General features: G+C 43.0%; 1 protein-coding gene across 1 annotated transcript; it reads right to left on the reverse strand.

Moving 5' to 3' along the window:
- Positions 1 to 26: 26 nt before the first annotated feature.
- LOC115908829 (protocadherin alpha-C1-like) lies at positions 27 to 26,222 on the reverse strand. The gene is made up of 3 exons (XM_030957692.1): positions 24,317 to 26,222; positions 293 to 552; positions 27 to 236 (listed from the first exon to the last, which is right to left on the reverse strand). The coding sequence occupies exons 1-3, from the start codon at positions 26,220 to 26,222 to the stop codon at positions 27 to 29; spliced, it is 2,376 nt and encodes a 791-aa protein (XP_030813552.1).
- Positions 26,223 to 26,546: the final 324 nt, after the last annotated feature.

The following is a 26,546-nucleotide window of genomic DNA, read 5'->3' on the forward strand; positions in this document are numbered from 1 at the left end:
CCGCCGAGCCCGGCCCCGGCCCGGCCTCACTCCCCGCCGCCGCCCGGCCGCCTCATGCAAGCGGCGAGCAGCAGCCGCCGGCCGCCCCCGGCCCCGCCGCCGCCCGCTCCATGCTCGCCGGTTGCGCGAAGCGGCGGCTCCGACCTCTCCCCTCCGGCGGCTCTCAGGAGGATGAGGAGGAGGAGGAAGGAGGAGGGACCGGGACTTGCCGGATCCGCTTTCTCGTTCTCCAGCTGCTGCGCGGGAGGAGGCGGGGGTGGACGCTAAGCCGCGGCTGGCGCCGGTTCAGCACCTGGGCCGGGAACAGCGGCACGGCCGGCGCCGCCCCCGCGCCCCGCCCGGCCCCGCCGCCCGCGCCCACGTGTTGCGGCCCCCGGAGCTCCGGGACCCCCGGCGCCGGTGGCCGCCGAGCCTGGAGGGGCGCGGCTCCCGTGCCGTCCCCGCCGCTCCTCGTCTCCGCCCCGGCCTCGCTGCTGAAGCTCTGGGGGCGCGGGGAGGCGGCTGGGGGTGCTGACAGCGGCGTTCGCTTGTGGACCTGCTGCTGCTGCGGCGCTGAAGTCCGTCCGCTTGAGAGGGTTAAATCAGCGCAGAGCTCCGAAAAAAATGGGCTTCCAGCCAGGTCTGGTGCCGTTTAGTGTGCTGCTGCAGTGGGTTTGACGACCTCTTTCTTGGAGACCTGCCCCTCTGCTCCATCGGCGATTCATCCTCGCTGCAGCACCATCCCCCTGCCCAACATCTATGGGCACCCCTGAGCCGCTTGCCAGCTCTGCTCGGCTGAGAGAATTCTGCAAGTCACACCCATGAGTTACGAGCATTTAAGGCGAGCCTCAGTTTCTCATCCAATGCAATACACAGGCTCAAGGTGATCAGGTGCAGCTGCAGAGAAGGTGGAACATGATCTGTTTTCCAGTTCCAGTTTTTTCCTCCTCTCCCCTTGCGACAGAGGACTGACAAAAAACAGTCATGAAATTGAACAAACTCAGCAGTGGGGGTGGAGAGGCTGCACCTGCAATGAGTTTTACCCCAATGTCAAAAGTCCCAGCAAAGACAATAAACTTAAACCACCTAAGTCACTAAGGCGAGAGGTTTGATGAGACAAACCATAGGCTGTAGTCCTCCAGGTAGGTGCAGCTATGTTGCACCTACTACCCAATGCAGAAACTCTTTCCCTACAAGTGTTTCTTTCCCTGTTTTTTTTTTCCCTTTCTTTCCCCATAAAGACTTTTGGAACATCCAAAAAACCCTCTCTGGATTGGGCTGGTCTGTCAAAGGGAGAGGTGACCCCAACATTCAGCTAAAAGCTCTTTCATTGTCCTTTGTTGGCCGGGCACCCCTCACCATGAGAACACTATAAATCTCTCTAATGTTTTTACTCAAACACTGATGCACAAACCTCAGAGCACAACTGCCCTCACTCTGACTCAGCACCACCAAGAACTGCTACCAATCTATCAGCTTTTATCTGTGGCCACCACTACCAGAAGAGACAACATTACTCCATTTTGACTGATGGTTCCTTTATTCTCAGCCCATCTTTGTGGCTCAATTATTTGCCCTCATATATTTATTCCGGTGTGCCCAGTATCCCAGTATCTGCAATTACTGCTGTCAAACCGCCTGTCCTGGCTTAGGGCAAATTTGGGAGAGAACCTCTGAAGGATGTGTCCTGTCACCCCAGGACAGCACCCAACCCTGTTTTATTTTTTAAGTAGGATAAATGTAGGTCTGTGCAGACCAACAAGAGCAGCTAGAGATGCCAAATGCCTAGAATAACTGGAAAATTGCCCATTTCAACCAGTTGCCAGGAGCCAAACACTTAGAAAAAAATTAACTTCAATTTTTTGGCTAGGTACCCACCTTCAAGATCACAATATTCACAGATTCAGAGCAAAACATCTTGACAGTCTCACCAAAAAAAAAACGTGCCAAACAACAAAAGCCCCACCCATCAAAGAACCTAATACCCTGCTGAATGCAATAAAAATAAAAGTTATAGCAGCACTAACATACATGGACTATACAGCCATGTGTCAAACCAACTTGCTGCCATCATGTAAGACAGAAGCCTGAAGAGAGACACCCTCAGTTTTTCAAAAATCACACATTAATTTCACCAGACAGTCCAGAGATCACCTCTGCCCCACAGCTGCAGGTGTTCACCCCCAGAGTCCTCTAACAAACTTACAGAACAACAATAAACAGCCAAAAGCTCCAGCAAAACTGGCAACATCTAAGGCCCTGCCTTAAAGAATTGTTTGTGAAAACTCTCCAGGAAATGAGCAATGCCCATGGCTGGGAGGTGATGGAAGATCAATCTCATCTCTGTAGGCAACAGCTTTCTAGCATAAACTGATTTAACTGTCTGTGAATGAAACACATCAATCACACACCCAGGGGGTTTAATGCCAGCAAGGAACCTTTCCCACTGTGCCTGGCCCTCAGTGAGTTACCTGTGACAGACATTCAGCCTCTGCTCCAGTGTATTTAACAAGGAGGGGCTGATGAACCCCCAATCCTGGCTCACCTCACTGTTTACACATTGCCTTGGTTCATCTTTTCTCTCACCCTGTGTCTCAGTGGGCAGCTGAGACTGTGCCCAGCTAGAGTTTTGCAAAGCACCACAGAACATAGAACTGAACAGAGATAATACACATATTCCATAATATTTTCATTCCCATCAATCTTATTTCTCAACCTCAACTCTTAGAAAATTTTTCTCCTACTTTTAGAATTGTAAAATATAGGATTGCCTGACCTCTTCCTTTTTTGTAAGTTTTATAGCACCAATAAAATATTATTCTGATAATCATTGTATAAATTTATACTATAGCTTGGCTTATTTACAGTAGCACTGCACAAATGTCACAGTCTTTCTCAAAAACCTTGCTTTATGAAGTTAATGCTGTCTACAGAGTGGATAAGTGATATAGCAAAATGTGTTCTGTTCTGATTAAATGTTCCCCAGGTCCTTTTAAATCTATATAGAATTCATCAGTGGTCATAATAATTTTAGTTATTTCTCTCAGCTTCAGTGTTAATGCTGAGTCAGTCTGCAGGTTGTGATTTTAATTCAGGAAAAACTTCAATTGAGAAAACACTTCAGGATCTGGTCTGTAGTAATATTGATTTTTCTAGTAATAGACAAAAATTGAGACACGGAAAAATGTAATTTCAGTTTCAATTGAATCAAGGTTTAGAGGCTTCCCAGTTTTCTTTTTTTTTCCCCAGAGTTTTCCTTTTCAGTAATTTCTTGAAATTTCATTTAAGCATTAAAATTTTGAAACACCTTCAAATCTCACAAAAGAAAAATGTATGCATTTTTCAGAATTGTTTTCAGAACAATGCACATGAGCAAGAGAATCAGAATTCATCCCTGCAGCAAAGCCAGCTGATAAAGCTGATAACCCCTGGAGTGATTGGGTACTGCTTGTCTGCAGTATCTATATACACAGGCCTCTGCTATTTGCTGACATTCAAAACCTGCACTGCTTTAATTAGCTTGGCTAAATTAAATAGCACAAATACAAACATACAGGTGGAGCAAAGAATACTGATTTTATCAAGTCCTGCACAAGAAAATCAAGTATATCTCAAGGCAGTTATACATTGATACGTATATACCCCAGCAGGCACTGTAATATAACTATTTCAGTATGGAAAATCCTCACATTTCTCTGCAAGTCTTCCTTGAAACTGTTCTACATATAGATATTCCTGAATTAGTAGCTGCCTGATGCAGTGCCACAGAAACATGGCTGGGCAGGTTTTTGTCTTGGTAATGACACAATTATGTACAGATACACCTCTGTAGGTATTTAGCCCTTGAAAAGTTCATCCATTTCAAATCACACTTATACAAGTAATTTTTTTTATAAAGTTGTAACAAGGATCTCATAAACTTGCTTGAGCAGCAATAAATTTGTGTTCAGTTTGCTTCACTGCAGAACACCAGGCAGAGTCCCTCCTCTTGCTATTCCGGAGTCTCATACAGCAAAAGGAGAGAGAAACACATACTAGAGACCAGGAAAATGTGGACGTACAACATGCAAACTGAAGAACTCCAAGGTGTTTTGACATCTGAAAAGACATTTCACTTCTTTGTAAGTCATTTCACTAACTCCTATCCCTTAAATATTTGATTCAATGACTCAGTGTCCTTCCTAAACTGGTGGGAAGACACCAGCTCCAAGCACTGGGCTCCAGATTTCTGCACCTCAGATTTCTGTACCTCACAGCACACAGATTTTTTAGTAGCAATGAGATTGCTTGAGGACTGAATAAAAACAGACATGGTTTCAGCCTACTGATACAACTGTGTGCAAAAAATACAGAGACAAGTCCACAAAATCCATAGTTTAGCCATTAACAAACAGGTAATTTGTGTCATTCTCCAGGAAAAAAAAACCTCAATTTCCTCTATGTGCCTGCTTGTATTTGGTGTCTGCAATTTGTCTGCCTTACTTAGAATTAAATCAAGTCCAGAGAAAGGAACATCCATCAGTCATAGGTCAGATTACATCAACCAAACTGGAAAACATTACCAATAAATTGTAAGGGAATGATGACTTTGTGCAATTTCTTATACACAGTTTTTTCCTGTGAGAACCATCTTCTAGTCCATGTACCTATGAAGTCGATGGAAAAAAATATTTTGGTAATTTAAGGGGGACTCAGGCTACTTCTTCAGTTCAGCCCCATCTTTCACTTCATTCTTAGGATTCCTGCAATCCTCTGCAACCCTGCTCACTTCAGTGAGGAACCCCTCAGCTCTGAAAGGGACTGTACAGGCTTTTTCTGGTGCCTTCCCATGCCTCAAGGACTGTCTGAGCAGGAAGATACTGCCTGGACATATGGCACCATAAAGGTCTGCATTCTGTATGGAATTTCTTGGGGATGTGGGATTCCCACTTCTCCTAAAAATGCTGCAAAATGCCTCCCTGAGGGAATGTGAGCTACTTATTTCTACACTCAATTTCTTCACTCCTATGCTCCAGTCATCTTCCACACTGGAATTACTTGTTGACAAGTCATCTTTTCATTTGGATCTTGCCTCTCCCATGTTTGAAATAGACCGATCCTGTGCCAAATTGCTCAGCTGGATTGGCACTGTTCTTTCATAGCTTTCCTTAAATCCACTTTCCCATTGGTAGGAATCTAACTGGTGAGAATTTCTTTTTGTATCACAGGCATCTGAAGCCAGGCTATTTAAAACATTGCTGTTATGGGAACCAAGGCTGCTAAACAGCCAGAAAAATCCTGTTTGTATTTAGGTCACAATATCTTTGCAATAATGTTACTTGCTTGTTCTAGAAAATGTCACGTAAAGAAATTGGGGTTGGGGTATGGAGGGGTTTGGTGTTACAAATTTCAGTTGATATAAACCACAAAGATACATAGGAAAAAAAATTCCTTTTCCTCTCCTGCTCGCCAGAGTACATTCAATCATTTCTCACTTCTAGTCTAAATTTTAAGGATGGATGTGCCTGGCTCATTCTGTCTTTTGCTATACTTTTCTGATGACTTTAAAATGCTTTTGTAATTTATTGCACATAATGTCACACGCTGTACCATTCTAAATGGAAGCACATTAACAATGTGGACACCAACAAAACAACTTTCACCTTCCTAAAGTCACCACCAAGCCTGTAAGTGTTCCTTCTACTGCCAAATCTTTTCTTGAAGGTTTTGGTTGGTTTTTTCCTTTATCACCATTGTCTCTCTTTGGAGACAGAGTCTTTACCACTTGTCCATGCAGGCTGTGATTCTCTAGCCCTCACCACTAAATTTCACCTCAGTGAACTTGTGAGACACACTGGAGTCAAACAAGTTTCTTCCAGGGGATTATAATTTAATTTATTTCTCAGCTCTGGCTACTGCTTTGCTCCATACTTATATTCACATGTGCTGCACGTCCCTCTCTAGAGTTTGAGTTCTGGGATGAGGTTATGAGGCAGCTCTGACCCTCCTGAAACTTCTCTGAATGTTTAATTGAATGTGTACATATGAATTCACAAATGAGTAAGCACTAGCCTGAAAACTGAGGACTCAATTTAGTTTTCCTTTTAAAGACCACTCCTGTGCTCAATTCCCTAAGAAGTGCCTTCATCATAAGCCACAGGATGTCCACTCACTTTCTCCCTTTGTGTTAATTTTCCATATTTCTCTCCCCTCAGCGTCCTAGGAGCTTTGCATTTGTCCTTGTGGCTATACAAGAAATACATTCAGTTCCAAAATGATGCTGATAAGGTATGCTGAGGTCTCCTTTCCCCTTGTTTTTGTCTACACAATTCAGATAAAGTAGGAAGCTAAGCACCAAACAGTGGCACAGAACCAATGGAAATGGAGAGCTGGGTATAAAAATAGAGGGCAAGAATCAAAAGTACAGGCAAGGAGTAATATGAGGAACAGTCACCTTCTTCACTGCTGAGAAAGACCAAAGGCATTTTCTTTAGAGCCTGGCAGCGCCTCTCTTTAACAGGGAAAATAGATCAGGTTTGTATTAGTAAAGACTGTACAAGTACCCAAGTACTGTGGATTCCCTCTCTTGAAAACACAGGCTGAGTTACATCTATTAGCTTTGTTTATACTCCCTGCTCACTCCTAAAGTGTCTCTTAGAAGTTAACAACCTAAACCTGGTTTGGATCTAGCAAGGAACTGGCAGTTTGGTAGGTTTGAAACCACACTGTTTTAATGATGTCCTGCATTTGCCTTTGAGTCTGTTGGACGTATTGACTGTCAATGCCCTAAGTGTAACCTGCACACCTTGTGCTGGATCAGATTTTGCTTTTTGGGAGGTTGGAGTTTTCTCCACCTTCATTTGCACTTTCTTGCTCTCCTGCTCACTAATGACTAATGACTTTTCCAGGTTTATTCCATTTCCTAATAACATCTCCATGAATCCTCTTAGTTCGTGAAAATACATCAAGCAACAGAATGGTAAATTTAAGTCATAAAAGCATATCTTAAGTTTTGATTTCAATGCCTAATTTATTGAGACCTGTATTTGGGCAATCATATTCAGTTTAGAGCCACAAAACAACAATGTGAAAATCTCCTTTCCTCAGCAGCAGCCCTGCTAAGGTACTAACAGGATTACCCCTTGTACTGAACAGTTAACTCATGCTTTTGTTATTCAGAGATGCTTTCACTGCAACTTCCTTTTACAAGCCTGCCTAATCCATCCTTAACACCTCTAAAATGTTGCAGACCTTTCACTGGGAGAGGAAGAGCCTAGCCTAGACTCACCAGTCTCACACCTGCTGCCACTCTGCCTCCTGGTATTTTCAAAGCACCAGCTGAAGCAGGCAGTAACCTATTAACCTCTAACTGGGCTGGAATGTCAGGTGCATTCTCTCACCAAAGCACACCCACATGCAACTTCAGTCCCATGTGACAATTTAAATGTGACTTAAGTGCTTTGTGCTTATTCCCTACACAGGAATTCCTTCCAATGCATATTCACTGCAGCCACCCAGGCAGTCCAATTCACAAGTAGAAAGCTGAGATGCACAACTGGAAGATGGTTGGATCATACAATGGAGGCATCTAAGCTGTGCTCATGTTGCTCAAATTTTTTTCTAGTCCTTTCTTTCTCTGTGACACTTAAAATGGTTTGATTAGGAAGGGGCCTTAAAGCTCCTCTAATTCCAGCCCCTGCCATGGGCAGGGACACCTTCACCTATCCCAGGCTGCTCCAAGCCCCATCCAACCTGGCCTTGGATATTTCCAGGGATCCAGGGGCAGCCACAGCTTCTCTGGGCACCCTGTGCCAGGGCCTCACCATGCTCACAGGGAACAATTTCTTTCTACTCTCTCCACATCTCTACTCCAAATCTCAATGGGAGGTTAGCTCTGAACTACAAGAGTCTGTTTGAAACCACCAGTATATTCTTACACAGCACCAAGTTACAACTTGCTCCTGAAGTTAATATGTAAAGCCGCACAGAAGTGATGGGCAGACTTCCTCAATCTAAAATCAGACCCAAAATGCTCTTATACTGAGTTGTACAGAGCCCTAAATTTCTCAAATTAATAGAACAAGTTCTACTTAATCAGACTTAAAAGTCTAGTGATGACTTCCCCTTTCAAGGTTATATTTTAAAATTAACTGCTTGATTGCTCTTTTCTTGATGTTGGACAAAGTCAATGTCAACTTTGCCAGGAAATTCAATCATTACAGCTATGCTTTTTGAAATATAGAAGTGAAGCAAATTATGACCTCTACCTGTGGCTGGTACAGTCAGACAGAAGTCCCAAGCTTTCTGCAGCCATCATCAAATCAGAGCTGTTGATATATCATGGAAATTCCTTGCTGTAGAATGGACGAGCAGCCAGAGGAACAATGAAGGTGATGTTCTGGGCTTCCAGAGTTCACCAGCACAAACACGGGTTGGGTACAGGGTGTTTTCACCACACCTGCCACAACAGACCAGCCAGATATGGTGTGGAGTGAACCTCTGCACCTCTTCCAGCCTTTCATGGGCTTATGATTGGTCATTGTTTAGATTTGCAATTCTCTATGTGGTGAAAAGGAAGAAACTTGACCCAAGGACAAAGAGAATCACAGAATATCCTGAGCTGACCCAGAAGGATCTTTAAAGTTCAACTCCTGACCCTGCACAGGACACCCCAACAATCCCACCCTGAGCCTGAGAGTGTTGTCCAAGCACTCCTTGAATTCTGGCAGGTTTGGTGCCTCAAGCACTGCCCTGGGAGCCCATTCCAGTACCCAACCACCCCCTGGGTGAAGAAAATGTTCCTAAACCTCCTGTCCCTACTCACCAGAGAGCAGAGATCTGTGCCTGCCCCATAAGGAAATTGTGGACTGCTATGAGATCTGCCCTCAGTCTCCTCTTCCCCTCTTTTCTCCTCTTGGGGAAAATCTCCATCACAGAATCCACCCAGCTTTTAGCACAAAGGGGAAAGGCTTTGCTGAGCACCAGGGGCAAACACCCAGGAACCCTCTACTCTTATCCCCCTTGCAGCTGCACATTCAGCTGCACTTTCTCCTGCAGCTCTGATACATGTGCCACACCTCATGCAGCCAGATAGAAAACTAAACCCCTTCAACTATTTTAAAGAGCAGCTGAGAGCCATAAAGGAGGCAGGAGGGGATTAGAGTACAGACTCCATAAAACACACTGAATATGTGAGGATTTTTTAATAAGATCAGTACTCTGCTCCACAGCTTTCTGTATTTCATGTGTCTGCACAGGAATGGCTAAGCGAGGAAAGTAGGGCAGGAAAATATTTCATTTTGTTTGCTAATTCTCAGCAGGCATTTCTGAGCTTAGAAGATTTTTACTTCAAATCCTATTACAAAAAAATCCTTCTGCCCAAACTGTGCTGTTCTTGGACTATTTATAACCTATAGCCACGTATATGATGGACAAAATGTTAATACTGCAGATTCTGCTGATATTATCTGACCTCAGGACACATCTCATTGATTTCCTGACTCGGCAGAACCAGGAGCAACATTTGACCCTGACTTACACACTCTGCTAAATGATTTTGGTTTATATTTGTGTTTCTCTGCAGGGTGCTGGCACACAGTGAGATTCCACACCCTCCTTGCTCCCAACTCTCTCTTAAATAGACACACCAAAGCTTGGGATTTTTTCTTTTTTTTTGGTTTCCTGTTGACTTGGAATCTAGACTCCAGCCATTTTATGCCCTTTACTGCACTTTTCAATCTCAGTCATATTTAATAAGGATATCAGAACAGCACAGAGGATTGGATTCCAGCTGTGCACTTCCAAGTAGTACCGGATAATGTACCAAAATAATCTGATAATAACTCTATGAAAAAAAAAAAAGGCCCAGCAACAACTTAGCTTCCTCCTTTCTTGTGAATATTTTATCAGTAGTTTGAGATCATTATGTGTAACTAATCTGAATTTTTCCTGTCTTTAATCTATGACTTGCACCCATTTACTTTCTTTCCTTTTGCATGCAAAGATTCAAAAAAAAAATATTATTTAGGATTAGTATAAAGCAGTATGACTCTGTGTGCAAATGTTCAAGCACACAAAGAAAATACAAAACAAGGAATAACAGGAAAACAACACATTAATTGCTACAAAGGACCCTATATGAGGTTTCAATCCAAATGAATGAAGAGGAGAAAAATTACCTAAAATAAGGTGTAAAGAAGATAGAGAACTGAAGCTTTAAGATGCACAGTGGGCAGTACAAGAGAACTGTGAAATTAAAGAATTTTAGTTAAGAATATAAAAGGTGAAAGGAAACAATGATGCAAAAGATCCCAGAGAGCGCCCATTGCTAATAGGCATCAATGACAGGTCCCAGATCAGTCTCTTGTCACAACTGAATGAGGCTGTGAGCCATGGCAGCCAATGTCCCTTGTCCCAAAGCACTGCACACAAGTGATCCTGGTCACCAGTGACCACCAGGCACTGATGCTTGGGACCATGTGGGTGTGAGTGTGCAAAATCTAGCAAGAAAATGAGTGAGAGTGGGAAACTTCAGGCATTTGCAGAATAAAATCACTTTTCTCTGCCACAAGATCTTACGCTCATTTCTGTAATCCTGATTTTCTGCATAATGATTCCAGATTCTTCTGTGCAAGACTCAATTTGCAGAGACCTGAGAGGGGTAAGAGTTCAGTCTGAAAGGATGAGGCAGATGCCAGAAGATGCTGTGAGCAACCAAGTTAAAACAAAACCACCGACAACACTGTGTGGAGGGGCTCAGAGAAGGAAAAGCAATATTGGTTTTTACAACCCAGAGAGACTTTAGGAAAGGGATGAGGCACAGCTACATGAGGGCTCTGCTCCAAGTCCACCTCCATACCTACACACAGACACCAGCTCCTGCATCCTTCCTCAGAATCTCTGTCTCCAGCACTACTGCTGCCATTGCTGCTGGAGAGCAGGACCAGCTCCAGGCAGCTGGAGGGGTGCAAGGAGCAGAGCAGGGGGGAGATGAGATAGGAGCAGTCAGCAACATCTCTGCACTCATCCCCTGAATGGGCACAGAGACAGGGAATGAGGTAGCGGTGAACAGCTTTAAGGAAATATAACACTGTATTAAAAAAGTGTTTGGCTGCATGGCATGAGAAATATCCTGTGTTGTGCAGGCTGACAGGCACACCTCGGGGTGAAACACTGGCCAAGGGATTAAGATGATGGTAGAAAGCCACTGATCACAGCTGTCCAGTTCAGGACCTGTATGCCCAGCCTCAACACTGCTGTGACAGCTCTGTCAGAGTCACCAGTGCAACAAATCCACCTCTGATTTATGGCATCTGAGAGCTCTTGGAAAGGGGGGCAAAGAAAAAGGGAGATGGAACATATGAGGTGGGGCAGATCATGATCAGAAGCTCAGAGGAAGGCTTGAGAAGCAGTGGCACTCATGCAGTAACAAGAAGGGGGGAAAAACTACCCTGGAGCTAAACTGACAAAAGAGAAATCAAGAGAAGACAAAAGCAAGGTGGAGGCAGAGGAAATTGGTCACACATCATAAAAGCAGGAAGTCAGGGGAGCTGGGTTCTGTTCACTGTTACATCAGGGGCTTCATGACTTTTGGCAAGTATCTTAATTGGTTCCTAAGATGTCAGCAATGTCTGGGCTCAAATGGCCACAGCAGCAAGGTTTAAAGCACTGCTGTAAAGGATACTTGGGTATTCTCAAGCAATAAGGTACATATGCACATGTATAATTTATTGTTTGCAATAGGTGCTGAAGGGAGATAAGTGTTTGGGGATTTTTAAGTAAACTTGAAGTAAATCTGTTCTCAAACTTCCCTTTGGAATTCTTAAAACCTCGTTGACACAAAATATTTATGGTATGAATTTAGTAAGACTTCAATATTTGTTTCCTTGAGCACAAAAGTCCTTACTGAATAGATCAGAGTGATTGGCCTAATGAAATATTCCTTTAAAAGCTGGACTACATCTGGTGTTTAGCATGAATTAGTGCTGTAGTATTCATACAGAATTATCTTTGCATTTTCCATGGATCATACACGTGGCAAAGCCAAACATTTTTGTGTACTGAGGGAAACCCACACTGTTTGTAGGAGTTCCTGGTACAGAGGCAGAGGCTGTGGGATGCGGAGGACAGGGTGTAGGAGTGTTGGGGGGGTAGGACGGTCAGAACAGAGATCTCTGCAGCCAGGTCAGGAACTTGGGGTTTATTGCAAAGGGCCTGGGTGCAGGGCCCTGCTGGGAGCTGCCAGCCACAGCTCAGAGCAGGCTGAGAGAAGAGAGGGGGAGAGAGGATGAGAGGGTAAGAGAGTAAAAAGGGTAAGAGAGGCAGGTTCCCTTTACAATACAATAAGTCTTCTTCTGTGCTGAATATTCTTATTCTCACTAACCAATCTAGTACAAGATACAAATCCTACAGCATTTACATACAGCCTATAAGAATCACTACATTACCACATTGTGTTACATTTTAAACCCTAAAAACTCCTCTTTGGGCCCTTCTGCCAAGCTGTAGGGTCTGCTCTGACCCTTGGACCTGTATGCAAGCAGAGGGTGTTGTTCCATGAAAAGGGGATTACCTTCAGCTGGCCACACCATTGTTTTCCAGTTGTTCAGTAACTGAGGGATCTCAAAGCTTGCTTTCATTTCAATCTCACTTATAGTTTCTATATTCTCAAAATCTTTTGCCTGACAATCATATTTATAAGGCTTTCCTGTTTCACCTTTCCCAACAACAGGGTGTCCTGCCTGGTCCTCAACCGCTCCTCCCACAAAGGCACAGATCTCCCAACCTTACAGAACACATCTGCTAGCCCTGGAACACCTCAAATGACACCAGGCTTCCAGCTTTTAACAGCTCAGCTGAGCTCAGCAAATTCCTCCCATCGTCGAACAGAGAAACCACAGCAGGACATGTGAGACTTTGAGTGATAAGCAGGGATGATGATATCAAATGTACCCTCTGAAATCAATCCCCTCTCCTTGTACTAATCAAAACATTGTCCTCCACAAGCAGATAAAGCTGCAGTGTCTCAGCATGACTCCTTGCATTTGATATTCCTTGCAAACTGTGCTCTTTGGAGACAGATTTTAGGATTGTGCATTTGGAATACCAACTACTACTACACACGTGGTTAGAAAAAAACTAAAATCATGTTCAGCTACACCAGTGTACCTCCTGGGTTTCTTTATCACTCTGAATAGTGGTTAAAGACAGAGTTTAGAGGCCTTCAAATCCACTTCACTGAGAAGGACATATCCCCCCAAGCCATTACCATGGAGGTCAGAGGAGCATTTCTATGGAAACAGAGACAGTCAAAGTCAGGGTTTATAGGAACACAAAAAGCAGTGTGGTTCTGTCTGCTGGTTCAGCCAGAACAGGAGACTGGGTCTGGTCCCTCTCTCAGAGGTTTATGGATTTTAAATCAGAGCAAAAGGTGAAAAGATTTCTGACAGTGGGAACTTGACCTCAGGAGAAGCTAAGAAAAAAGGGACAAGCACAGGGGAGGACAAAACAAAAACCTAGAAAAAAAAAGAGGTTTTGAAAGACAGGGAGATACAAACCAATCCATATTGCTTTCATCTGGCTACTTGATCTTTTAACCACGAATACCATAGGTATCTTTCTGCTGTACACACACTGGGAACAGTCTTGACATTGTATTTTCACAAAGATTTTCAGTCTCCTTTAATCCTTCATTCAAGAATTCTGGCACCTAAATTCACCCACAATGGGAACTCTGCCAAATTTTAACACTGATTACTTATTTTCTGGTCTTTTTATTGTGCTGAAATACAAAAGCCTGTATAATCTTCAGCCTTGCTAGAATCTCTCTGAAACACACCATCTTCACTTCAGGTAGAAGTATTAGAAGTGGGATTAACAGAAGAAAATAGTGAGACTATTAGAAGAAAATAGTTATTAGATTTCTGAGGTATAAAATATTTTATCTATTTTCTTCCATTGTGATTCATCTGTTTAATTACTATCCTGTTGCATTGTGCAATTAGTTAAGCTGTCTATGCTCATCACTGATACTTATTTGTTTACTTAGCTTACTTTATTACACTCCTTGAATATTTTTTTAGGGACACTGTGAAGCAGGCTGCCGCACACAAAGTGCTGCCTTCAACAGCACCCATGTACAGAACTCACATTTCTAAATCTTTGTGCTGAAATTAGGGACCCTCCACATCCCTGCACCCTGCTCCTGAGCTGGCCACTGTGGTCCTTTTGGGGTTTTTTTTCCCCTCCAAATCTCCTGTCCTCAGTTCCAGTCCCAGGCTCAGTTTTGGTCTGGGCCACAATCATACAACTGCAATTACCAGAAGGTCCTGCCAGCTCTTGGCTGGATCAGGGCTCTCTGCTGGCAGGACTCAGGCAGCTGAACTTTCCAGCTCTACCAAGTAGATTGAACAATAATTTCTCAAAAGTTTGCAACGCAGCCAACCTTAGCAGCTCTTAATGGCTATCAAACATGACACAAAGACCACTTCACAACAAATACCAAGTGCTTTTTCCAAAAGACACTTCAGCAAGACATTGAAAGGAAAGATCAGACACATTGCACATCAAAAGCAGTGCGGGCAGCAGGTCAAAGGAAGGGATTGTACCTCTCTTTTTGGCTCTGGTGAGACCCCAGCTGCAGAGCTGCCTCCAGCCCTTAGGTCCCCACAACAGGAAGGTCAAGGACCTGTTGGAGTGAGTCCAGAGGAGGCCACCAACTGATCAGAGGGATTCACAGAATTCACAAAAGGACCAGATTGGAAGAGACCTTAAAGATCATTGAGTCCAATCCAGCCCCAATACCTCAACTAAACCCTGGCACCCAGTGCCACATCCAGGCTTTGTTAAACACACCCAGGGATGGGGACTGCACCACCTCCCTGGGCAGCCATTCCAGAACTTTATCACCCTTTCTGTGAAAAACTTTTCCCTGCTATCCAACCTGTATTTCCCTTGGTGCAGCTTGAGGCTGTGTGCTCTGGTTGTGTCAGTGCTGCTGGAGAAAGAGCCCAGCCCCAGCTGAGCACAGGCACCTTTCAGGAGCTGTGCAGAGTGATGAGGGCAGCCCTGAGTCTCCTTTTCTCCAGGCTGAGCACCCCCAGCTCCCTCAGGGGTTTGGATTCCCAGCCCCTCTCCAGCCTCCTTGTCCCCTCTGGACGTGCTCAGTGTCCCAAGGTCCTTCCCAAACTGAGGGGCCAGAGCTGGGCACAGCACTCAGGGTGTGCCCTCAGCAATGCCCAGTGCAGGGGAAGGATGCCCTCTCTGCTCCTGGATGGAGCACCTCTCCTATGAGGAAAGGCTGAGAGAATTGGGATTGCTCAGCCTAGAGAAGAGAAGCTTCAGGGTGACCTCACTGCAACCTTCCAGTACCTGAGGGAGTCTAAAAGGAAACCAGAGAGAGACTGTGCAAAAGAATGGAGTTACAGAACAAGGGGGAATGGCTCCCACTGCCAGAGGGCAGGGATGGATGGGATATTGGGAAGGAATTGTTCCCTGGGAGGGTGGGGAGGCCCTCACAGAGAAGCTGTGGCTGCCCTGGATCCCTGGAAGTGTCCAAAGCCAGGTTGGACATTGGGGCTCGGAGTAGCCAGTCTGAGAAATAACCAAAGTGTGCAGTCAAACCTGTCTAACAGGTAATGCCCAGGTCCCACCCATCAGCACCCTGGGACACCTGAGGGTTCCTGTGATGGCAGGGTTTCTCGGACCATTTTTGTAGGAAGTAATGGTACGAACACAGCCTAAAATGCTGAAAAGGTTTTGTTCATTCATCAGTGGACAGAGCTGGAAATACACAAGTCTATGGCTCCAAGACCACCAACTGCAATTGCTTTTGTTAAATAAAATAGAACCATTTTAAAGCTGCTCATACTGTTGAATTTCCTTTCACCTGTTACTGAGGTGGGAGATGGCACATTAATCCATCCTTTGGTTTAAGCAAAATATCCCCCTATAAACAATATAGATTTGGTCCTGGAAGCAAATTTAGATTGGATCTTTGGATATAAGATGCTACTGCTGACAGTAATTGCTGCTGGTCCATTTTTTCTCTGTTAAAGCATTTAGAAAAACAATCCTTTTGGAAGAATTATTACTACATTAAAAATGCATGATATTAAGTGACTCATCACTATTTATAATAGTAACTAAAAAGTGGTTTTCAGGCAGAACAGTTTTATGTATAAAATTTCACCACCTTTATTGGAGGCAAACCTGGATTGAGCATTAGCAGTAGCCAAAGATAAACTTGGAACAGTCTAAATATACAGCATTAAGGTTGATAAATAGAATAACTCTGCTACCTTTGAGGTGACTGGAAACTCTGGGTACAGAGATGCAATAAGTTATGAGATAATGCAATATACATCTGTTTGAGAGTGTTAATGTGTTTGGAATGGCCACAAATTATGGAGATTTTCCAGACTGCACACATAAAACACTTACTCTAAGACTCTGATGAATTTAGAGCCAATATATTTTTTTACAAAGGAGAAAAAATGTGTCAGCATTTTCAGAGGGGAAAAAAACCTACAACAAAATTGTAGCTCTTGTAACTCCATCCTCGTTCTACTTGTGTTCTAACACAATCTCTGTTCTACAGAAACTGTTAGGAGGGAGTAGGGACATTTCAACTAATCTTTGGCTTTTTAAATTACCTGGCCAGCCACTATGTTTCATTTTTCCCCCCATCCAATCAAGTTTAATCCAATACTGTCAGTTTTACAAGTTTTCCAGGAACCTCAATTACCTCCATTACCCACATTTCCCTCCTACCCTAAATGAGAATACAAACAAAAAAGAAGATAAACACTTGGTGATGAGCTATTAATCCATAGAATGGTGACAGCTTGATGGGTTTGGATTTTATTCAAAAGCATCTGGATCCTCTTTAAGCAGGCTGAGTAAGAAAACCTTTTTCCATAAAACATGACATGACAGTGGTACAGGGCCCCACCAGACTAAGATCTCCAAAGTGATAATATTTTTCAGTGCACATTTGTATTCTGCAGCTCTATTCTGACCACGATCAAGCTGGCATCTTTCCATGTCCTGTATTAGCTCAGGTTAATTTTTCCTCTAGTAATTTTAAATAAGGTGAAAGGCATTAAAGAGGTGAAATGCCCTGTAGAGAAGCACAGTGCTGTAAAGGAGAAGACAGGAACTTGCTAATTCTAATCCCTAGACAAATATATAATACGATTAAAACAAAGATGAAAGTGCAAATTGCAGTCCTAAACCAACAACCCCAGATCCTTTGAAGGTATTCCAGCTGGCAACTTTGACTGCACAAGTCATTTGCTGGGGTGATTTTACTTCACCAGCCCCAAAAAGGTGAGACAAGGTAGCAGTTATATCTCCTCTGACTGCAGGGAAAGAATAATTTCCTTTTTCCACCAAATCTCCTTCCAACCAGTATGATATTGAAAATAAATAGCTTTAGAGATTGATTATCTTTAGGTATTTGTGATTGTTCAATTAAAAACAAAACAAAACAAAACATGCACACAGCAATAAAACAAACCCAAACAAGCGAAGGATTCACTTGGAGGAATAGATATATAAATCATAGAATTGACACAGGCCATATTCCGCAAGATTAGTGTTCTACAAAGAAGAAAACTGAGTCAACTTCTCCATTCAGAACAACACAGAATCACAGACTGGCTGAGGCTGGAAGGGATCTCTGGAGATTGGCTGGTCCAGCCCCACTTCCTAAGCAGGATCAAGCCAAGCAGGTTGTCTGGGACCATGTTCAGATGGGTTTTGAATATCTGCAAGGATGAAGACTTCACAGTCTCCCTGGGCAACCTGCGCCAGTGCTCAGCATCCTCACAGTGGGAAAAACCCCAACAAACAAAACAAATTACTTCAGCTTAGTCAGAGCACCCTCCTCTTTTCTTCTCACTATTTAGAGAAGAAAAGGGCCTGGATCTATTTTCATACAGTATAAGGTGCCCCCACCCCAACAGCCCTCTCTCCTCTTCTCTTGGCTAAAAAGTCCCACCTCTCTGTCCTTCCACACATGAGAAATGCTTCAGGCCCTTTGCTATCTTAGAGGGCCACCACTGACCTGTTCCAGTGGCTCCACATCTGTCTTTTCTTGAAATCACAAAGCTGAAAGACTGAATTCTGGCTTTTATGGAAACCTCTTCATACTACAACTATGATCACAATCCTGCAAATTAATATCATCTAATGAAAACTGCTTTGACCAGAAGGATATTGCACCAATCTCCACATATTTTTTGACTACAAAGCAGAACCTAAAAGCTGTCTAAAACACATTCCCAGGACACAGAGCAAACAGCTGTGTAGTTCAAAAGATGAAAAGCCCACTCAGCTGTAAGGCTTCCCGGCTCCCTTGCTTCTGACCCCAACAAAGGAATTGGAAAAGGTTGAGAAGTAACAGCACAGAACCTTTTGGAATCAGTTCCTTCGGGTTTTGTGAGGGAACATCATAAACTTTGATTTTGCAGGCTGGTGGGGCAAAGATGTTTGACTTTTGCAGAGTAAGAGAGAAGTAAAAAGCCACTAAAAACAGTGTCAAGACCCATCAGGCTGGGACCAGTCATGGGGGAGATGGAGGAACTAACACATCAAAATATTAAAATTATTCCTTTGGAGAAGAAAGAATCCAAAGAACAAAGATATGTTCATTTTCCTTAGAGAGACTGCTCAAAGACTAGAGGCTTCAAACCTCCTTTTTTTTTTTTCTTTTTTATCTCTCTTTTTTTTTTAATACCTTCTTTCTACGATATTTAACTTCCAGTTGCCTTATTGGTCAAATTTGCTTTTATTCTCCAAATGCCTCTGATAGCACCAAATCTTTGAGCTATTGCCCTGCCTGTTCTTTGCCTTACAAATTCTTAATTAAATACCTTCATTCCCATGTGCCTGCATGCCCCCTTTTTAGTTTGGGTGCTGGATTTTGTCGCCACTCTTTTGATTAATTGCAATTTTAAATAATCTTTAGCAAGTCACAACTCCTTTTGTTATTTTGAAACCAGCAAGCTGTAACCCCAGAAATTAACACAGTTAATCCACACTAAAACCCAGCAGCTTGTCTCCAATGGGAAGCAGAGGATGCACAAGGCATTGGTACAAAAATATGGCACACATGGACCAATGATCCCCTAGAAGCATAGGAGTGAAGACAATTTGTTTTGGCTTAGTTTTTTGGATTTTTTTAAAATATAAACCTGTCAAGCCTGAAGTAGAATAATCACATTGAAGAAAAACAGCTGCAGACATTAATTTAAAATGGTGAAATCCAGCCTGTGTGACCACAAGCACATTATCCTGTTTGTTTGGATGCAAATTTGGAGGAAAGACTAAAAAAGAAATGAAGGTACACTGAAAAAGAAGGAAAATACTCATAGATTTATCAAAGACAACAGTTTGCTGGATTGGTTTTCAATTCTCTTCAATACAAACAAACTGAAATTCATCTTATCTATTCTGATTTTAGTAAAACATTGAATACGGTGCAGCATTGAAAAGTTTAAGGCCCAAGAAGTTGGGCTATCTAACAATAGTTCTAGAGGACAATCATATGGAATCATTCACTTCAAAATCTGGATATCTGTTAAGATAAAGGTTATTCATTTACTCTCAGTGCTGTCTGTAGGCTTTGTCTAAACCTAGACATACATATATATAAAACAAAGATGAACAGGATGATTTGTTCTGAGCAGCTAGACTTTTTAGCATCTAAGGCTCAAACATCCAGCATTTAGACGGATGAATTTAAGCAGAAGAACCATCATGGGAATTAACCTTTACCCATGCACCTCTACCCCCAAAGAAGTTCTGCAATAACACCTATGTGACTGATTAATCAACTTTTTAAAACTATGGAAGAGGTAATTGGCCTCCCCAGAGGAATCAGGTGATGTATTCCCTATGAGCTGGGCAAGGAAATATTCCTATCTACATAAGAAGTCCTTTCTCTGAAACATATGTAATTCTGGTCACATATTTGCAATAAAAGCAAGAAATATATATCCAAAAATTAAAAACTGATGCTGAGAAGGAAAATCAGCATAACCAGATAAGTGCAGAGGTGACCATAGGAAAAAAGACTGGAAGAGATCAACTTGTTTAGCTTGGTAAAACAAAGGCTAAGAAAGGATCTGATTGCTTTCTAAGCCATGGATAAAGCAAGATGCAAAGAGGGAAAGAACTGCTCATACTAAAAGGGAATTGCTGGCACAAAATCAAAAGTCTACAAACTCATAGTAAAGAACAGTTGGCAGGATGTCAGAAGAGCTTTTCAAAGCCTTAGAGGAATTACTTTCCAACAAGAATAATGGGCACAGTCTAGTGAATTTTGTAATTAAAATTATTATTTTTACAATTAAAATGTAAATATTTGAATTTAAATATTTAAGATTAAATTGTGACTTATACAGGAAAGGACTGGACTTGTTCTAAATGATGTTTTCTTGTGTTATGCTTTCATACAGGGATTACCCTTCTTCAGCCCATGTCACCATTCAACCCCATCCTTCCTTTCCCTTATCCATCTCCAAATACAATCATATTACTCTCCACATCCCCTCAAGCCCTTTGTTTCAACCAACTCCTCCTGTCACTCTCCCTTCCCCTACCTCTAAAAATAACACTCCAAGGCAGGCAACAGACAAGAAAAGTCAGAAGGAGGCATTTTTCCTTGGTGAATTTGCTTTGATCACTGCTCCTTCTAGGATTTTCTAGGCCTGACCCCAAGAATAACTTTCATAGCCAAGAAATCTCCCTAAAAACTGAATTCTTGTAACGTGGACATGAGACTGCTGGTTCTGGACAGGTTGTTATTAGCAGTGACAGGAGGAATTGGGAAGGTGCTTCACTCTTACACTTGCTGTGTTGTTCCCATCAGAATGAGCCACAGGGAGGGCTTGACACACATCTGCTCTTCACTTGTGTGAGGAAGCCACTGATGCTTAGCCTGCAGCAGTTCAGCCTCAATTGCCAGCCTGTCTCAATGGAAGTGGATCCATTTTTGTCACAGGAAATGCATGCCATGTTGTGCAAAATTATTCCACTCCCATTACAGTTGAGCGAGAAAAATTCTCCATTGCAAGGTTTGCATCTATTTTTGGGTATAACCTAAATATTGAATGCCAAGTCACAGAGAGGTCACTGTGCTCTGAATGTAGAAATATCTCACAGGCCTTTTGTGCAGCACAATGGCCAACACAAGCAAACAAAAGAACTGGAGCAATCCATGGCTACATGACAATCCCAGAAATCAGTCAGGGAACCACTGCTTACTTTAGTAATCACTCCTGCCTTTGTATCTCACACAGCACAGCAGCGTGCCCAGCTCTTCACTTAGCTGCCATTTATGCCATGCTGCAGAAAGACACAACAAAATACTGGAAAAGATACAATTGCAGTTTACTCTATGGCTCTTATGGCCATACACAGAGCTATTCATAGCTCTAACCCAAATAGAAAACATAAAAGCATAAATGGCTCTCATGTGTCTGCATGTGTAAAATCATTCAAGCCTACTGTTTAATTCGGTAGCAAAGGCAGAACAAAATTAAAGAAATCAACTTATATTTTGAAAATACACCTTATTTCTGGAAATTCAATAAATGTTCATGTATGCAGCCCTTTTTCTATCCTAAAATTGTAATCGCTTTCTCAATTAAAAAAACCAGCCAAATAAAAATCAGGTCTATTTAGCTTCTGCTAAAATTGTAATTTTTAAATACTTTTCAGTGCTTTGAATGATAACTATGAAGTTGCTCCTAATGCCTTTTAAATATTTGTTGCTTTCTTTTTCTTACATTTGTATTCCTAGGGAGCAATACAATCACTCCTCCTCAGAATCTCAAAGGGTCATGTAGGTTTATATTTTTAATTCCAAATGAATCAGTCTGACAACACTTACAGGCTGCATTTAGTCAACATCCAAATTTAAATTCTAAATTTTTTAACCAAAATTTCTCATGGTTGATACATATATTTATTTATTTATTTATTTATTTATATGTATGTAGTTAATTCTAAAGCTCAAATGCCACTAGAATGATCAGCACCAAATTAATAATAACCATATTAATAAGAATGATTTTGGTTTCAAGGGTCTGTGGATTTTTGCAGTCTCTGCCTCTTCTCCCCTACTCAGCTCAATTAATGTAAAGCCTTTGGACTTTCCACATAAGCAATATCTATGGTTGTCCGTCTCTGAGTATTAGAAGCCAAGGAAATAAAATTGCCAAAGATGACACCTGGGATTTATTTTGCCCAATATCAAACACTGCAAAAAGGTGTCTGATGTCACAAGTTTAAAAATTCACCTGAATGATTGAAATACAGCAAGATGCAATGAGACACAATACAGTTGTTCTGATTATGGAGATTAGGGATACTTGGGTATTTTTATTAATATTTGGTTCTTTAATGTATTGGTAACCTGAGTTTCCAGATCTTGCTCAACTGGAACAAAGAAATGAGTTGTGACAGTTTGTTGAGTGGTTTTGTGTTATATATATGTCATCACTATTATTAGTTTTGCAATTATGAACTACTCTCCAGCCAAAGTTACACCCCCCAGACACTGTCAGGGCTCTCGCAGACACCTTCTGAGTCAACATATCGCCAAAACACTTTTCACCTCCCCCATAACAAAGGTTCTAACTCTTTTTTTTGTTCGTTTTTCAGATCCTCAAATAATCAATGATATTTCCAAAGTATGCAATGCATTAGATACAGATTCTTTATATACTGCAAACTGCTATTTTCCTAGGCTCTACAGTTTCTTCAAGAAGGACATCAACTCTTCTGTTTTTGCAAGATCTAGATATTCCACACAGCCCTCTTTGAACAGTGAGAAACCCACAACATCTGCAACCCTCTGCTACTACAGAGAACAGAATTTAAAACTAATTATGACTGATTAAATGCTAGGAAAACTATCATGTGTAAATCAAATCTGGTCAGCACGTAAATAAGGGAAGGCATGATGTACTAATTGCATAGTGAAGAGCAAATTTGGAATTTATCTAGGAGGGAAAGTTTACCAAAATTCACTACTTGGAAATTGAAGAGTTATAAACCAAAATGTTATGTAGTTGAATGTATATTTGATTGTAGAAAGAAGTTATTGAGGCTACCCTTACATCAAGGTTCAAAAAGGAGCTGGGCATTTACATATATTTAAAGGTACAATAAAGATTTCAAAGGTGAAAATAAATATAATGGCTACAGATTTAGGACAGCCTCTAATATTTGTAAGCTAGAAAAAAATAACAACAGCAGAAAGCAGATTGCACCATGTCTGTCTAACCTTAGTTCTTACATTTCCCTTGGAAACATCTGGAGCAGCTCCTACCAGACAGAGTACTGGCCTGGACAGACCCAACAGTGGTTGGTTACTGCTATGCACACCAAGGAATTTGACAGTCAAAACATGTCAAAGCTTCATAAAAATATAAAGATGACTCACAGGACCTATTAAAAATAGATATAAGACATCTGAATCTTGGACGAGTAATGAAGCAACACCCAGCAGATTAGGCCTGCAGACACAGCCCACCTTGTGACCCTACACTGTGATCACAGGAGGATATTTTCTCCTGCAAAATCACTCATCACACTGCTGAGAAGAAACCAGCTTGGTCAGAGGCTCAGAAGAGAATTGGTTTAGGTCGACGAAACCTATGGATTGCTTGGAAAGTGAGATGAGCACTCCAAGTCACACTTGCTAAAGAGATTCTGGATATGGAATTACAGCTATTCCACCACAGAGTCACCTTAGGCATTGCAAACCACATCTTGGCTCAACAAACTACTCCCCTCAATAAAAAAAAAAAAATCTCTGGAATGTCAAGGCAGGGGTAAAAAAAAATTAAAAAAATAAAATCACAGACTCTACACAGTGTATCTTAGAACCACCCATTGATTAGAAACTTGCATGGACTTGTATCATGTCCCAACTTAGCTCTCTGAAGACAATGGCTTCGCTTGCAAGGTATTTTGTTTTCACTTACACCTTTACCTTCAGTTGTGTCTGAAGGTCCTTAATGTTTACAACAGAAAAAAAATCTCTTCTGTCATCCCATGAAAATATTTCAGCCAAAAGATTCTTGGCTTTAGGAAATACATAAAAGAAACTGAAATTTCCACCAGGTGCCATGAATTGATGGCTGTTTTCCTGCAAATTCCCTCAGTATGTACTGAGCAGGCACATGCCTGGGAGAAAACAAGTGAAAGGAAGAAGCACTTACCACGAGGACAGCGCTCAACCGGTCACTTTGGACCTGCTGCACTTGGATGCAGGGTCCTGGCACTTGTAACCTTGAGCCACCAGGAACATTCCCAGCATCTCCATTGGGAATGCTGCTGTTACCAGGCCCAAGACCTACAGATGCCCTGTACAGGTAGGTGTGAGTGAGTTTGCCCACACCAGTGACCTCCAGCATGTCCGGTGGGAGGTGGGAGCTGGGCAGCATGTGCACACTGTAGCAATACTTTTTATAGTCCTCAGCTGGGCAGCAGCAGCCACTGCAGCAGCAAGTCCGGCACCGGCAGAGACGGGTGATGGCGAGGAAGAAGATGAATGCCGCGAAGATGAACGAGACACAGGCAAGGGAAACGATCAAGTAGATGTTGGTGGCATTGAGCAGTGGTGGTGGCTCCCCACTGTCATCGAAGTCGGGCAGTGCCTGGGGCAGGGTGTCAGCCAGCAGGATGCCCACCGTGACGGTGGAGGAGAGTGGTGGATCACCGTGGTCCCGCACCACCACCACCACCTTGTGCTTGAGGAAATCGGTGGAGCGCATGGAGCGCGTGGTGCGCAGCTCGCCGGTGTGCGGTGACAGCTGGAACAGGGTGGAGTCGGAGGAATGGGCAAGGTGATAGGAAAGCCACGCGTTCTGTGCATTGTCCTCATCATCTGCCACCACTTTGGTCACCAGGTAGTCCTCATCAGCCAGGCGGGGCACAACTTCCACAGCTACTGAGCCGTTCTGGCTGGTGGGGTACAAGATGGCCGGGGCATTGTCATTCTGGTCTGAGATGTAAACATTCACTGTTGTGGCAGCACTCAAGGCTGGTGACCCATTGTCCTTGGCTTCCACTTGAAAATGGAAGCTCCTAAGCTGCTCAAAATCAAAGGCACGTTTTGCATAGATGCTCCCATTGGCCAAGTTCATAGACAAAAAGCTGGTCAGGGCACTGCCTGCAACTGTGGAATTCCTGAGCGTGTAAGAGACCCGTCCATTCTCGCCTATATCAGGGTCAGATGCCGAGACCTGGTAGAGAAAAGCACCAAGTGGATTGTTCTCCTCCATGAACACATCGAATGCGTCAGCACCGAAGACAGGAGGGTTATCATTCACATCAGAAATCTGCACCCAAACAGTCTTCTGAGTGGTGAGAGGAGGAGAACCCAGGTCCGTGGCAGTAATGGTGATGTTGTACTCACTGATCAGCTCTCTGTCCAGAAGCCCACTGGTGACAAGGCTGTAGTAGTTTTGAAGGGAAGGCTTTAACTGGAAGGGAAGGTTTTCAGAGATCTGACAGGTTACTTGCCCATTCTCCCCAGGATCCTTATCCAAAATACTCAGCAGAGCTATCACTGTGCCAGGAACAGCATCTTCAGGAATGGGACTGGAAAGGGATGTAATTGTAATCTCTGGGCCATGATTGTTCACATCTGTGATTTCCACCAGCAGCTTAGCTGTGCTGGACATGCCAAATGCCCCATTGTCCCTTGCCTCAATCAGCATCTCGAGAAGGGGTCTCTGAACAGCTAAAACGCCATTGACTGTCACCTCCCCAGTGTGTGGGTGAATTGAGAACATTCGCTGTAAGTCAGCAGAAGTTGTATTGCTAAAGGAATACCTGACCTCTCCATTTGGACCTTCATCCAAGTCCGTGGCGTGCACTTGGACTACCAAAGTGCCACTGGGGGAGTTCTCCAAGATACTCGCCCTGTAGACCGAGTGCTCAAATTCTGGTGCATTGTCATTGGAATCCAGCACAGTCACAATGACCGGGACATCACCAGACTTTGGAGGGTTCCCACCATCTTTGGCTGTAAGCACAAGTCTGTGAGTGGCTTGCTGCTCCCTGTCTAAGGCTTTCTTCAGCACCAATTCAGGATATTTACTCGCATCCCCGCGTATCTGCATTTCCAGATAGAAATGTTCATCAGGGCTCAGAGTATAATTCTGGACACTGTTAGCACCTTCATCCAGATCCTGGGCGTTGGGGAGTGTAAACCGTGCCCCAGGTGACAGGAACTCCGGCATGTTCATATGATATTCACTTAAGGGGAAGCTGGGGGAGTTGTCATTTATGTCCAAGACTTTGAATTCCATCCTGTAAAGCTCTAGAGGGTTTTCTAACACGAGCTCGTAATTCAGAAGACAGACAGACTTTAACTCACAAAGCTGCTCCCTGTCTATGGGCTCGTTTACAGACAAAGCCCCTGTGCTGGCATTTATATTAAAATATTGCTTACTTGAACCGGTGATCATGCGAAATTTCCGAGCTGAAAGTGTAGCTGCATCTATTCCTAAATCCTTTGCTATGTTCCCAACAGACGCTCCACGCTCTGTTTCCTCGGCGATGGA

Source organism: Camarhynchus parvulus, chromosome 13 (assembly GCF_901933205.1).
Source record: "Camarhynchus parvulus chromosome 13, STF_HiC, whole genome shotgun sequence".
In the NCBI taxonomy this organism is placed as follows: domain Eukaryota; kingdom Metazoa; phylum Chordata; class Aves; order Passeriformes; family Thraupidae; genus Camarhynchus; species Camarhynchus parvulus.

Bases quoted from the DNA above. Each gene is read 5' to 3' on its own strand.
- LOC115908829 (XM_030957692.1), bottom strand. From the start codon at position 26,222: ATGCCGGAGTTCCTGTCACCTGGGGCACGGTTTACACTCCCCAACGCC. The intron at 553-24,316 runs GTAACAGCAGCA...GACGGACTTCAG, and splicing joins ATCTGTAGGTCTTGGGCCTG to CGCCGCAGCAGCAGCAGGTC. The intron at 237-292 runs GTGCTGAACCGG...CCTCCCGCGCAG, and splicing joins TGCCGCTGTTCCCGGCCCAG to CAGCTGGAGAACGAGAAAGC.